Consider the following 15,855-nt stretch of genomic DNA (forward strand, 5'->3'; position numbering starts at 1 on the left):
CCATCAGTATGTGTCAAAAACTGCGCACCGCGATACACATAACGTACTTTAAAACAACGTCCAACTTCAAAATCCACATGCGTTGCGTTAGGGGCACATTGTGCGACCATAACGTCGCATCAAACGCAACGTCTAAGTGTGAAAGCGCCCTTAGATTCCCAAAAAAAAAGCACTGGATGAAAGATGGAAGGGTTTGTCAGAAGTTTAGAAACTCTGACCTTTTATACACACCCACTAATCACAAGCAAACAAAGCACAGGTGAAGATGGTTACCTTTAATAACCATTTAAACTATGTCCGATGACCTGCCGGATAGATTCCCTGCTCGATCCCTGCCGGCGGACAATAGCCGGGAATCGAGCGGGTGGCAAGCAGCGCCGGCGGGGACGAGCCGGCATAGAGCAAACAAAGCACAGGTGAAGATGGTTACCTTTAATAACCATTTAAACTAGTTTGTCAAGTTGTGTGCATGCTATCAGGTCAAATCACCAGGGTATGTAAACTTTTGATCAGGGATATTTGGGTATTGAAAATGGATTTAAAAAAAAAAAGTAAACAGTTGTTTGACAATAAATGGCTTCAGCTAACCACTAACAATGAAAGAAAAAGTTTTTTTGTGTTATAAAATTCTGAAAAAAAAATGTCAAATAAAATTCTGCCAGGGTATGTAAACTTACAACTGTACACCCCTGGTTTTAAAATGCCAAAACCCACTATACATTTAATCTTGACCAAACAAAATAAGCAAAGGTTCTTAACCAGCTGAGCGGTCTGGACGAGCTCAGCTCGTCCAACACCGCCAGCGGCTGCCGCTCAGGCCCTGCTGGGCCGATTTTAATGAAATAAAAAGCAGCACACGCAGCCGGCACTTTGCCAGCCGCGTGTGCTGCCTGATCGCCGCCGCTCTGCGGCGATTCGCCGCGAGCAGCGGCGAAAGAGGGTCCCCCCAGCCGCCTGAGCCCAGCGTAGCCGGAACAAAAAGTTCCGGCCAGCGCTAAGGGCTGGATCGGAGGCGGCTGACGTCACGACGTCGGCTGACGTCGATGACGTCACTCCGCTCGTCGCTATGGCGACGATATAAGCAAAACAAGGAAGGCCGCTCATTGCGGCCTTCCTTGTTTATTCTGGGCGCCGGAGGCGATCGGAAGATCGCCTCCGGAGCGCCCTCTAGTGGGCTTTCATGCAGCCAACTTTCAGTTGGCTGCATGAAATAGTTTTTTTTTTATTTAAAAAAAACCCTCCCGCAGCCACCCTGGCGATTTAATCAGAACGCCAGGGTGGTTAATATCTTTGGATGAATATTTGACCTACAGGAGTTCCTGATAATAGTTCAGCATTAACAGGTTTCAGAGAATTTTAGTCTAAACAGCTTTCTGTCCTCTAGGGCCTAGGTTTTCAACGTGTGGTACACATACCCCAGGGGGTACTTCTGATGGTTCCACTGGGTACTCGGGCTTGATATGCTTAACCAAGAATAACATATTTAGAGTTTTAGAAATAGATAAATCTTATTTAAACACCAGGTTAGTATTTTAGTTAATTAACCACCTTAGCGGTATGGACGAGCTCAGCTCGTCCATCACCGCCGGAGGCTGCCGCTCAGGCCCTGCTGGGCCGATTTTTATGAAATAAAGAGCAGCACACGCAGCCGGCACTTTGCCAGCCGCGTGTGCTGCCCGATCGCCGCCGCTCTGCGGCGATCCGCCGCGAGCAGCGGCGAAAGAGGGTCGCCGCCTGAGTCCTGCGCAGCCGGAACAAATAGTTCCGGCCAGCGCTAAGGGCTGGATCGGAGGCGGCTGACGTCAGGACGTCGGCTGACGTCCATGACGTCACTCCGCTCGTCGCCATGGCGACAGGAGAAGCCAAACATGGAAGGCTGCTCATTGCGGCCTTCCGTGTTACTTTTGGCCGCCGGAGGCGATCAGAACGCCTCCGGAGCGCCATCTAGTGGGCTTTCATGCAGCCAACTTTCAGTTGGCTGCATGAAATAGTTTTTTTTTTATTTAAAAAAAACCCTCATGCAGCCGCCCTGGCGATCTTGATAGAACGCCAGGGTGGTTGAAAACAATAGTAAATGCTTGGAAATTGCTAAGAACCAAGTATCATGTACTACGATTAAATATATATTGTCAAGGGGTACTTGTGATAATGTTTACTATGCTAGGGGGTACTTGGTGAGTACAGGGTTTTGAAAGGGGTACATACCAATAAAATGTTGAGAAACACTGCTCTAGGGCATAGTTCCCCAACCCTGTCCTCAAGGCCCACTAACAGTACATGTTTTGCAGAAAACCACAAACACTCACAGGTGAGGTAATTAGTGCCTCAGCAGAGCTGATTAACTACCTCTGCGGATTTCCACAAAACATGCACTGTTGGTGGGCCTTGAGGACAGGGTTGGGGAACTCTGCTCTAGGGCTAGTATTAGGAACCGGATCCACCTGAGCAGGCAAACCAGAAGTATTGGGCAAAAGTCTATCACAAAAAGCCTGAAAAGCTGCCTGCATTTCCTAATGCAAAGGATTTACATCTATCATTAAAGAGACACTGAAGCGGAAAAAAATTATGATATTATGATTTGTATGTGTAGTACAGCTAAGAAATAAAACATTAAGATCAGATACATCAGTCTAATTGTTTCCAGTACAGAAAGAGTTAAGAAACTCCAGTTGTTATCTCTATGCAAAAAAGCCATTAAGCGCTACGACTTTCAAAGTCGTGGAGGGCTGTTTTCTGACTTTTATTATCTCAACTGTTCCTGAACTATTTACTTTTTCTCTGCCAGAGGAGAGGTCATTAGTTCATAGACTGCTCTGAAAGAATCATTTTGAATGCTGAGTGTTGTGTAATCTGCACATATTATAGAATGATGCAATGTTAGAAAAAACACTTTATACCTGAAAATAAAAATATGAGAATATTTTCTTTGCTGCTAATCTTCAGGTAATTATTCATAGTACACAACCAATTCACTATATCTTTTTTTTCCGCTTCAGTGGCTCTTTAAGCTAGGTGACTCTGCTGTCACAAACTCTTTGCAGCATTAGCAAGTTGGCTTGGACCAGGATATAGGCCATGTCAAATTGCACTCAGAGCATCTCCAACACATGGGCTTATCAATAGAAGGGAATGGGGTCTTATGCCAGGCATACACAGCATTTTCAGTCCTTATCAATCGAGCCGCTGATGGCTCGATTGATAATATCCGACAGGTCCGATGACCTGCCGGATAGATTCCCCGCTCGATCCCCGCCGGTGGACAATAGCCGGGAATCGAGCGGGTGGTAAGCAGCGCCGGCGGGGACGAGCCGGCATCGAGCCAGCGGCTCGATCCAACGCATAATTGGCTAGGTGTATGCCTAGCATTAGATTCTAACAGCCTATGCAATCAGAGAGATACAAGGTAGTTAGGATGCTACAATATGCCTGGTTCTCAAAATAACCACTCTAGGGATGGTCAATGAGTTACAAATAATTCCGAGTTGATGTCGGACACAGGTATCCAACTCCGACCCTTTGAGGGACTTGTCCATGCCAGTGTTTAGGATGGACTGAGAAACTGAAAAAGGTTTCCTACTTAGGCCATGTTCACATAATTCGGCAGCGCTAGTGCAAGCGCTGAGCTATTTATTGAGTTTTTTAAAATGAGCTTTTCCCTGCACTTTGAAAAGCGCTTTTGCTGAGCAATGTGTTTTTTCACTTCCTGACGTCAGTCAGGAAGTGGACTATTTGACCCAGAAATGAATAAATAAAATGTATTAGATGATAAAAGCACTCGGGAAATCCCTATACAAAGAGCTTTTTCAAGCGCTTTGCGATTTTCCTATACCTTCCATTGAGCCAAAGCGCTCAGAAAATGGTACGGGTGGCGCTTTTGTGATTTCAAAGAAATCGGAACGCTCACATGTGAACACTCTCATAGGAAAACATTGCACAAGCGCTTTTAGGGATATTTCTTAAAATAAAATAAAAATGGAAACGCTCATAGTGTGAACGAGCCCTTAAACCACTTCTTTCCTGATTCAGTCCCATCAATTAATTTCAGCTGTGCCAAAAAGGTGTGAGGACCTCGGCCCTTGAGGACAAGAGTTGACGTCCCTATCTGTGGCGTAAAACCACAGGGGGAAAAAAAAAAAAAAAAAAGTATATTTCCGGAGCAATTACTTCTAAAATACACAAATAACCATAACTACTGTACTTTCAGAATTTCTCTTTAGTTGGTCATGAAATGTTTATGTAAAATAATGGTTCACTCAAGAGGGTAATCATCAAAAAGGAACATATATTTGCCAACTTCAGACAGTATAGCTCCCTTCAATGAGGACAAGACTCTCATATGTAAATAAATGTAACACTGACTTACCTTTACATACTGTAGATCGCAGAGAGCTCGCACACTGAAGTCTGCTGTGTACTGTGCTTGAGCGCTGAGCTGCGTATTGCTACCGCTGATGGCAGAGGAGATGGAATCTGAGCGTTCATGGCTGAGGGACAGAGATCTGTTCAAGCTGCCCATGTGAGAAGGAGAGCGGAGCTCTGTCATAAAAATTGAAAGTAGAAGTACATAGGTAAGACATAAAACTAATTGGACAAAAACAGTATTAAAAAAAAAAAAATACACCAGCTATATCTATAGTGATAGCTAAAGGTCTCCCAACACACTTTTTGCTCACCATGTGACAGTATGGCATGCCCACTGGTTTCATGATGGCCATTTATGAATCATAACTGGCACAAGAAAAGTAGAAGACCCCTGAAAGCAATGAAACCAGCATACTTTTGAACTAAAAACAAGATATACCGTATAAAAACCAGGAGATGCACATGCACTGTTGAGGGTACTTGAGAACTGAGTTGAGAACTCTCAATATAAAGAACAATAAAAAGCTAAAAAGGTCCTAAGCCCTCCTAACACTATCCAAAATTGTATGGGCAGCCAGTAAAGCTGCGTACACACATACGAGAATGATAGTTCGTTACGGACGAACGATCTTTTAATTGATGAAAGAACGACTTAAGCAAAAGTAGTTTTTAAAGAGAGTCTGAAGCGATAATAAATCTCGCTTCAGACCTCATAGCTAGCAGGGGCATGCGTGCCCCTGCTAAAACACCGCTATAGCGCGGCTTAACGGGGGTCCCTGTCCCCCCAAACCCCCTCCGTGCAGCGGGGGAGCGCTTCCTGGTTGGGGCAGGGCTAACCGCCGCAGCCCTGCCCCATGCGAGTCTGTCAGACGCGTATCTCCGCCTCTCCCCCGCCCCTCTCAGTCTTCCTTCACTGAGAGGGGCGGGGGAGAGGCGGCGATGCGCCGCTGATAGACGCGCTGGGAGGCAGGGCTGCAGCCGTTAGCCCTGCCTCCAGGAAGAGACAGCCAGCGACCATTTTACGACCAAGTATTGCGGGGGGTGGGTTGAAGGTGAAGGGACCCCCGTTAAGCCGCGGGATAGCGGCGTTTTAGCAGGGGCACACGTGCCCCTGCTATATATGAGAGCTGAAGCGAGATTTAGTCTCGCTTCAGTGTCTCTTTAAAAGGTGTAACGATCTGATCGTTTGTGAACAATCCAGAACGTCGTCACAGTAGAATACATGAAAAAGCGTTTTTTTCTGCGACGGGCTCATGTCTAGCCATCATATCTTCTGTACAGTGAAGATGTCACATACTGTTCCTGGAAGTGACATAGGAAGTTCCGCCTGCACGTAACCAACGGTTCAAAACGTACGTTACACTATAAAACTAACTTTGCGTATAGTACATTACAGTACGAGAACTCATACTGTAGGTATGTAAGGAGAGCATTTAGATAATACAGCGTTGAAAACACATAAAAACAAAAAAAACAAAAAAAAAAACCACTCTGTCCTGTTTTAGTGTCCATTAAAATTACAATTCTGGTATAATCATGGAGCAATTAACGTGTCACATAGGTCACATTCATAGAACGAACGTTAAACAACAAAAACCAAGTGTCGCGCTTGCGCATTAAAATGAAAAGTTCTATGGAGATATAACGAAATGCGCATATCAAGCCTAGTACGAACGATGTACTCGTTTTCTAACGATCGTTGTATGTGTGTACGTAGCTTTAGACACTGTTGAATTCTTTAATTAGGACTACAATTTTGGCCAAATCAATCTTTAACTGTAGACAACCATTTCTTCAGGTGAAACAACATCCACGACTACAAAAATTCTGTACTCTGGAGACAGAAAAACCCTCACCTCATATTTTACAGCCTGCTAAAATGTCTGAATATTTTAAAACCCACATCCAGGAAAGGAAGCTCGCCTATGCAGAGTAACATTTCACCTGAAATGAAGCAGCCACATACTAATCTATTATTGATCTGGTCACATGAATACAGTTCTCCTGTTCTAAAGTCAAATGATGCAATCTAGACAAGCACTACCTTTGACAGCTCCAATACAGTAGCAAGAAAATGTAAGTGAACCCTTTGGAATTACATGGATTTCTGCACAAATTGGTCATAAAATGTGAGCGGATCTTCATCTAAGTCACAACAATAGTCAATCAGTCTGCTTAAACTAATACCACACAAATAATTAAAATGTTTCCACATTTTTACTGAACACACTATGGAAACATTCACAGTGCAGGTGGAAAAAGTATGTAAACCCCTAGACTAATGACATCTCCAAGAGCTAATTGGAGTGAGGTGTCAGCCAGCTGGAATCCAATCAATGAGATTGAAGGTGTTGGTTACAGCTGTTTGCGCCCCCCCCCCCCCCCCCCCAAAAAAAACAGTTTTGGGTTTGCTTTTCCCAAGGAGCATAGCCTGATGTGAATGATGCCTCCCACAAAAGAGCTCTCAGAGGACGTACGATTAAGAATTGTTGACTTGTATAAAGCTGGAAAGGGTTATAAAAGTATCTCCAAAAGCCTTGCTGTTCATCAGTTCACAGTAAGACAAATTATCTATAAATGAAGAAAGTTCAGCACTGCTGCTACTCTCTCTAGGAGTGGCCGTCCTGTAAAGATGACTGCAAGAGCACAGCGCAGAATGCTCAATGAGGTGAAGAAGAATCTATCGTCTATCAGCCCCCTGCAGCGGTAATGTCCCACGGCGGCGTCCTCCCATTTGCCGGTCGCCGCCGCCGGCCCCGGTCTAGCGCGGCATGGGATCCAACTGCGGTTGCGCTACAGTGGGCGCGCACCCGCTCGCTTCCGCCTGCGTCATCGGAAGCTTACTGCGCAAGCGCAATACAAGGCTCCGTTGTACTGTGCCTGCGCAGTAAGCCTCAGATGACGCGAGTGGAGGCCTGGCAATGCGCATTATTCGTCTGTGTGACAGACGAATAATAGCCCAGTGCCGGCTGATGGGAGCAGGACGGCGTGAGGCATTACCACTGCAGGGGGCTGATAGAAGCCCCCGGTAAGTGGCAGTTTTTCTCCTCAGGAACCCCCACAGAACCCCTTTAAATAGAATAAAGTACGCCTTCTGGAGAGGCCCAGTCAGAATCATGACCTAAACCCGATTGAGATGCTATAGCATGACCTCAAGAAAGTGAATTACACTAGATATCCCAAGAATAATGCTGACTTTGAAACTTATGTAAAGATAAATGGTCAAAAATTACTCCTGACTGTTGTGCATGTCTGATCTGCAACTTCAGGAAACGTTTGGTTGAAGTTACTGCCAAAGGAGGTTCAACAAGTTATTAAATCCAAGGGTTCGCATACTTTTTCCACCATCTTCTTCCACCATCACCTGCGTAATGATTTGTGTGGTACTAGTTGATTGATTGTCTATTGTTGTGACTTAGATGAAGGTTCAGATCACATTTTATGACCAATTTGTGCAGAAATCCATATAATTCCAAAGGCTTCTCATACTTTTTCTTGCTAATGTATCTGCTCAATTTGGTGGGAATATTACCACACGTTTCTCCCAAAAGGTCCTTTAGTCACTTTGCTTAGGCCATTTCAACCTGTGTCCCAAACAGAGAGCCACAAGATGCACTCTTATCTCTGGCTGGCTTTAGCAGATTTTTAGCATGAAGCCTTAATATACATCACCTGTAGCTACAAGTATTTCTGTTATTGGATTGTTGGATTGTGGGTGATGCTTCATGCTACCATTTGATATTCATCAGGATTTTAAGCCTTTAGTGCTAGTTGGGATTTATTTTTGTGCATGAACAGATGTCAACAAAACTAAGCTCAGTGTTCTCCCCAGGCTCTTTTAGCCAGGTGCTCCACCCGGTTAATTTTGGTCAGCACCCGGCTGTCTTAGGCCACATACACACATCAGACTATAGTCTTTTGAAAATGAAAGATCACAGACCAATTTTACCCCCTTCCATGTTGTATGAGAGCCATACCTACACAGTCTATTCTATGGAGCTGAACTCCCCATCAGAAAAAAATCTTTGCAAGATGCTGCACACACAGATGCTGTACAGACACAAAAGATCAGTATCTGCAAAAGATCTGTTCCTGCCAAAGATCCGTTCCTGCAAATTGCCTTAATAGTCTATGAGATCTGCTGATCATCATACACACCTTGTTTAACTGACATTCATCTGCAGATCAGACAATCATCTGCAGATCTGAAAATCCATCCTGGTGGATCTGATCTGCAGATGAATGTCTGTTAAACCAGGTGTGTATGAGTATCTGCAGATATCATAGACTATGAATGCATTTTGCAGGAACAGATCTTTTGCAGGAACAGATCTTTTGCAGGAACAGATCTTTTGCAGGAACAGATCTTTTGCAGGAACAGATCTTTTGCAGATTCTGATCTTTTAAATGTCTATAGCATCTTTGTGTGCAGCATCTTGCAAAGATTTCTGTCTGATGGGGAGTTCAGCTCCATAGAATAGACTGTGTAGAGTATGGCACTCATACTACATGGAAGGGGGTACAATTGGTCTGTGATATTTCATTTTCAAAAGACCATGGTCTGATGTGTGTATGAGCCTTTAGGTTCACCTCCTCCTTTGCTGTAAGCAGAGTTGTGCAGAAAAGCACCGGCCCTGCATTCTCATCTCGCCCCACCCGGCTACTTTTTCATGCCACCCGGCTGGAAAACTTTTTGGTGGAGAGCACTGAATCTAATAAGTTAGTTGGCACTTTTAACAGTAAAATACTCTTTCACCACTTACTGAATTTACGGCAGTATATCTATGCCCTACAGGACTTCATTTAAAGGGAAGGTTCAGGGAGGGAGGTAAAAAAATAAATAAAAAACAATATCCACTTACCTGGGGCTTCCTCCAGCCCGTGGCAGACAGGAGGTGCCCTCGTCGCCGCTCCGCAGGCTCCCGGTGGCCGACCCGACCTGGCCAGGCCGGCTGCCAGATCGGGCTCTTCTGCGCTCCAAGGCCTGGCACTTCTGCGTCCCACGCGGGCACGCTGATGTCAGTGGACGTCCGCCGGGCTGTACTGCGCAGGCGCAGAACTACTGCGCCTGCGCAGTAGAGCCGGCGGACGTCCGATGACGTCAGCGCGCCCGCGTGGGACGCAGAATTGCCAGGCCTTGGAGCGCAGAAGAGCCCGACCTGGCAGCCGGCCTGGCCAGGTCGGGTCGGCCACCGGAAGCCTGCAGAGCGGTGGCGAGGGCACCTCCTGCCTGCCACGGGCTGGAGGAAGCCCCAGGATATTGATTTTTATACCCCCCTCCCTGAACCTTCCCTTTAATGTCCCAGGAGCATAGATAGTCTTCTGCTCGCCATGTGTGCCCCTGTTGCTGGCCATTAGAGCTCAGATTAATAAATGGAAAGATGTGTTCCTAAAGCCAAAGTGCCTGATTCATGAATGATAACTGCTGTAACAAACAGCACTGATCATTAAATGAAAGTCTGTAAAAATAATGAACTTTCACTTTCCTTTTGCCTTAGAATGCTTCTAAGCAGAAGACATCCAGTGGCCAAATTTAATTGTGCAACACCAAAAAATAAAAATCCCATTAACCCGTTCTGTCCCATCCACAGGCCCCATAGTTACCAAAATACAAAAAAAAAAAAAAAAAAAAAAAAAATTGTATTGAAAAAAAAATGCCAAAATTTAAAAGAATACATAGATTGTTACATCAAGAACTTACATAGCTAGCTGACTAGCTATTTGAATATGAATGCCACGAGGGTATATTGTTATTTTTGCAAATTCAGGGTTATGATTATTTATAACGTACAATAAGAAAACCAAAAATAAAATATACATTTTTATTTCCAAATAAAATATTGTCATCATACATTGTACTAGAAACATACTTTCAATGTTGTGATAACCAGGACAAATAGGGACAATAAAATGTGTGGGTTTCATCTACAGTAGCATTGTTTATTTGACAACTATAGGGTGTTTTTTTTATTTTATTTTTTTATGCAGTTTAAAGGGAAAAAATATAAGGGAAAAAACACTAACACTATCACATATCACCCACACATTACTATACACATGTCAATGTGTGATGTGGCTTTTTAACATATTTATATAAAGAGGATTCATGAAGCCCATCATGTGCACATGAATCCAAATTTCACTGCGCATAGTGTAAATGGACAAATTCTAAGCAATAGCTAAACAGTGTGGATAGTGTGAGCAGGAACTAAGAGTTGTAGAAACTTCTGTCTGATTTGTTGGCAAACCAGCAGCCCAACGGCCAGAATAATCGAGACAAACAAACCTCTCATGAAGATCAATTTCTGCTGTATTTCTGTGCAAAAAGCGGTTCATATTTCATGAAATTTTTGCCTGTAACCAACTTGTTTCAGAGACACGTGTGGACCAGGACATACCTGAAAGTATGGTGAAACACAGCCAATATCAGAGAGGCAGGATGCGTGCTGACTGATCCAACGACCGCGGCAGATTGGAGAGCATTGTATTTCAGATAAGCCTAACTCTGCACATTACACTGTACATGTATTTTAAAGGGGATTGGGCTGGTTATTAAATGTATGGTTTTACGCTATGGAAGCATTTGATTTTTATTCAAGGTTGATGCTATGTGATGTTGCCCAGATCCAGGAGGGCTTATACGCTATAATGCAAATGGACTCTTCAGTGCGTGCAATCTATGGTGGGGGCGTGTTTTGCACTCCGCTGTGTGTTTCTATTTTTCCTTCTCTGCCTCTTGATCTTGCTGAACTTGGAGTGGACACCTCCTGGATTGCAGTGCATTGGTCACATGGGTGAATTGGATATTTAAGACTAATTCAGGTACTATGTTCAACAAACCGACCTGAATAAGCAGACATCCCCTCTTGACATTTGGAGTGATATGCTATATACTTTCTTTGAGCCAATTTCCATTCTTTATCTACATTGTGTTTTCTGTTGTGGAGCACAACCCTTAATATTAAACTTAAAGGACAACCGAGGTGACGTGACAGCCGTGTATATACAGTGCCAAGCACTCAAATGACTATGCTGTGTTCCTTTTTTTTTCTCTTCCTGAAAGAGTTAAACATCAGGTATGCAAGTGACAGTTTCTGTCCACATCGGGACTGGATTGGACTATAGCATAACCCTCACGGATAAGGAATTACAGCCATAAACCACTTTCCTGTCAGTAAATGGTGTCTGAAAGCAGGGAAGAGATAAAGAGTTAATAGTTCATAGACTTGAGCTCTGGCCTACTTCAATGTATGTATCATTGAGCAGAGACAATGGAACAGTAAAAACTTAAACTAGATTTAAATATAAAATAAAACTGTGGGATATCTTAAGTCATTTTTAGGAGAAGGAGGATAGATACAATGGTTTCTCATCAGTTATTTTCACCTCGGATGTCCTTTAATACTTACCAAAATGTGTCAAGCAAGGGTCTAGTATACTTTGTGAGAATAAAACCAAATCATGACCAATACATTTTCCTTTTCTGCCAGGCACCAACTGCCCCATTCTTCAGCTTTTTGCCATAAAGCGTTTTTCACTTTAAAATGCACGTTTGTGTGCAAACTTTCACATGCAGGTTTCCAGAGCATACAGAAATGTGCACACAAATCTAAACAAACAGAACCCTGCCTTAGAACTGCTAGATGAGCCCGATTTGTTCACACGGTTTTCAGCTATTTTTCCCTGGACAAGTCATGCTGGTCCATACCGACAGGGAGGCTATGTGATTCAAACTCATGGCAAGACCAGTTATAGCCATGGCCAAAACAACGTTTGGAGCACATGTTCATGCATCAGTAAAATAAAGTAGTTGAAAAACCTTTTAGTGATCATTTGTATTATGTTGTCATTCAAATGTGAGTGATACACACCTTGCGTGTTAATACATGCATGTCCACAAATTGTCACACAGGTTATTACTCTCCAGTACTACAATTTAGAGGGCTGCTAATAAGATTACAGAGTAATAAAAAAAAAATGTAGACAAAAAAAAAAAGTCACCCCGGCATTCTATGTGAATAGGCGTATATGTTCACACGCATGCATATAATTACCTATTAGCCTTGAAAACAGAGACCCCCTTTTAAGGGATGGACGGGCAGGAGCTGGTACAAGATGGAAGATAAGATATGTCGAAATAAGGAGAAAGCAGTACTAGGATCTGCAGTCCCTGGGAAACTGAGGCACTGCTAAGGGCCGGTTCACACAGGCATCTGCCGGCTAGTGATGGTCAAGTAGATGCAAATAACTTCGAGTTGATGCAAATGTATGCAGCTTGAAAATGAACCAATCAAATCCCGCTGAGGTAAAATTCGAGTGGTTCATTTTCAAGCTGCATACCGTTGTATACAAATTTGCATCAACTCGAAGTTATTTGCATCTACTTGACCATCACTACTGCTGGCGTGTCAACCAAGCGCTTTCCTGAAAGCATGCACAAAAGCATTTGACACCTTCTGTTGGCTTTTGCCGGTTTTCCTCCCCGCAGGGGGACACAGACACTGAGGCAAATGACCGTGGAAGCAGCAGTATTCACGTAAACTGCGGCAACCTGCGGAACAGGTGCTGCCCATTCATGACAAGAACCGCGGCCAGCAGGAAACAACCCATATATCGCCCATGTGAACCAGCCGTAAAATTAAGAGATGATCAAGTATCATTTCTTTGGGAGACGGAGGCTTCAGAGCGGTTATTGCAACTTAAATTGCACACCCTTTAATGCTACCATTTAATTAGCTATAGGCAGCACAAGCACTTTCAGGCACAACAACAAATAATGCTGCCTCAGTGGTGACCAAGCCTGGAGTCCTCTCCACAGAGCTGCACAGGTACATTGTTTGATTACTATGCAATTCTTTCTAGGCAGCCTTTTTAGAATTGAATGCAGCACAATTTATAATTGTGTCCCCTTTATTGCATCCGGCTCTTCATACAGCATGCATGGCACATATGGTTCATATGCAAACATACCCGTCACCAGCAATGCCGTGCGGCAGCAGGACAACCTGTCTGTCTGACGATCGTTTCAAGCCCTGGGTGTCTGAGGCTCTGTGGCCTACCTCCCAATCTAAGATTGATTGCATGGAGTACACTCCATTGACATCACCTGGCTCCGCCTGTCTCTATAATTTGTTTTCTCCCCTTCTTTTTGTAGTATGAAATGTACACACTCGTCCCCCCTTCCCCTGGCTTACTGAACAATCCTCAATTTATAAATCCGATGCTTTTGCCCACTTTTTTGGTTCCACCCCCTTCTTTAAATTCAACACTTTTTGCATAATTTTACTATTTGGTGCCTCCATTTTCAAATAGGGAAAGCTATTGCCAAAAATAGTGCTTTGAGCATCATACAGAGCACATGCTGTATGTTACAGATGATGGGAGCGTTTCCGAGGAGAGCTGAAGGCGGGTGATATTGTACGAGTTTCCCCCATGCAATAAATCCTAGACCAGGAAGTACACCTCTGACACAGAGCCTTAAAGAGACACTGAAGCGAAAAAAAAAAATATGATATAATGAATTGGTTGTGTACTATGAATAATTACTAGAAGATTAGCAGCAAAGAAAATATTCTCATATTTTTATTTTCAGGTATATAGTGTGTTTTCTAACATTGCATCATTCTCTAATATGTGCAGATTACACTCTGCATTCAAAATTATTCTTTCAGAGCAGTCTGAACTAATGACCTCTCCTCTGGCAGATAAAAAGAAAACTGTTCACTTACAGTTGAGATAATAAAAGTCAGAAGACAGCCCTCTCCACGACTTTGAAAGTCGTAGAGATTAACCACTTGCCGACCGCACACTCATAACGTGCGTCGGCAAAGTGGCAGCTGCAGGACCAGCGACGCAGTACTGCGTCGCCAGCTGCAGCCTAATTAATCAGGAAGCAGCCGCTCGTACGAGCAGCTGCTTCCTGTCAAATCACGGCGGGGGGCTCCGTGAATAGCCTGCGGGCCGCCGATGGCGGCTCGCAGGCTAGATGTAAACACAAGCGGAAATAATCCGCTTTGTTTACATTTGTACGGCAGCAGCGCCGTAAGGCAGATCGGCGATCCCCGGCCAATCAGCGGCCGGGGATCGCCGCCATGTGACAGACCACATCCTGTCACTGGCTGCACAGGACGGATAGCGTCCTGTGCAGCCCGGAACACCAGGGGGAGGCAGCAGGTAGGAGAGGGAGGGGGAATTTCGCCGCGGAGGGGGGCTTTGAGGTGCCCCCCCCGCCACCCACAGCAGGCAGGAGAGATCAGACCCCCCCAGCACATCATCCCCATAGGGGGGAAAAAAGGGGGGCCACCTGATCTCCCTGCCTGCACCCTGATCTGTGCTGGGGGCTGCAGAGCCCACCCAGCACAGATCAATCAAACCAGCGCTGGTCCTTAAGGGGGGGTAAAGGGTGGGTCATCAAGTGGTTAATGGCTTTTTTGCATAGAGATAACAACTGGAGTTTCTTAACTCTTCCTGTACTGGAAACAATTACACTGATGTATCTGATCTTAATGTTTTATTTCTTAGCTGTGCTACACATACAAATCATAATATCAAACATTTTTTCGCTTCAGTGTCTCTTTAAAGGGGAACTGAAGAAAGAGGTATACAGAGGCTGCCATATTTATTTCGTTTTAATCAATACCAGTTGCCTGGCAGCCCTGCTGGTCCATTTCTCTGCAGTAGTAACTGAACAACACCAGAAACAAGCATGCAGCTAATCTTATCAGATCTGACAATGTCAGAAACACCCGATCTGCTGCATGCTTGTTCAGGGACTATGGCTAATAGTATTAGAGGCAGAGGATCAGCGGGGCTGCCAGGCAACTGGTATTGCTTAAAAGGAAATAAACATGGCAGCCTCCATAAACCTCTCTCTTCAGTTCCCCTTTAAAAGATGTGCAGGCTGTGAAATAATTGTCAGGCGGGTTGTCATGGTCCCACACTGCCCACAGCCTCATTCTGGTGACGGGTATGCTTTCATGCTGGGCGTGACCATATGTGCCATGTGTGCTGTATGAAGAGCTGGATACTATAAAGCTGACATTTTAACAGCAATGCTGGGATAACTTCTCTTACTTTCTATTATCTACTTGTTATAATCACCCACAGCTCGCTGCAAGTATGCTGCAATATTACCTAACCCAGTGATCTGCAAGCTTGGCTCTCCAGCTGTTAAGTCCCACAATGCATTGTAGGAGTCTGACAGCCGAAGTCATGATTCATAAAGGCAAATGCATTGTGGGACTTGTAGTTTCTGAACAACTGGAGAGCCAAGTTTACAGATCACTGACCTAACCTAACTAAGGCCCAGTGCACACCAAAACCGCTAGCAGATCCGCAATACGCTAGCGGTTTTGGGAGCCGATTTCAGAGCGATTCTAGGTATGTTTAGAGAGGTTTTCTAAACATACCTAGCGGTTTTGCGTGCGTTTTTGTGTAGCAGATTACACATATTGTTACAGTAAAAGCTGTTAAAGAACAGCTACTGTAACAAAA

General features: G+C 44.3%; 1 protein-coding gene across 1 annotated transcript in view; it reads right to left on the reverse strand.

The window, feature by feature from the left end:
* LOC137562993 (metal transporter CNNM4-like) overlaps window positions 1–15,855 on the reverse strand; it is a 75,331-nt gene that overhangs the window by 17,566 nt on the left and 41,910 nt on the right. The window contains exon 7 of the mRNA XM_068274886.1: window positions 4,364–4,536. Coding sequence (XP_068130987.1) covers window positions 4,364–4,536 — 173 coding nt within the window. The remainder of the gene's footprint in view (window positions 1–4,363; window positions 4,537–15,855) is intronic.

This window comes from Hyperolius riggenbachi, chromosome 3, assembly GCF_040937935.1.
Source record: "Hyperolius riggenbachi isolate aHypRig1 chromosome 3, aHypRig1.pri, whole genome shotgun sequence".
NCBI lineage: Eukaryota > Metazoa > Chordata > Amphibia > Anura > Hyperoliidae > Hyperolius > Hyperolius riggenbachi.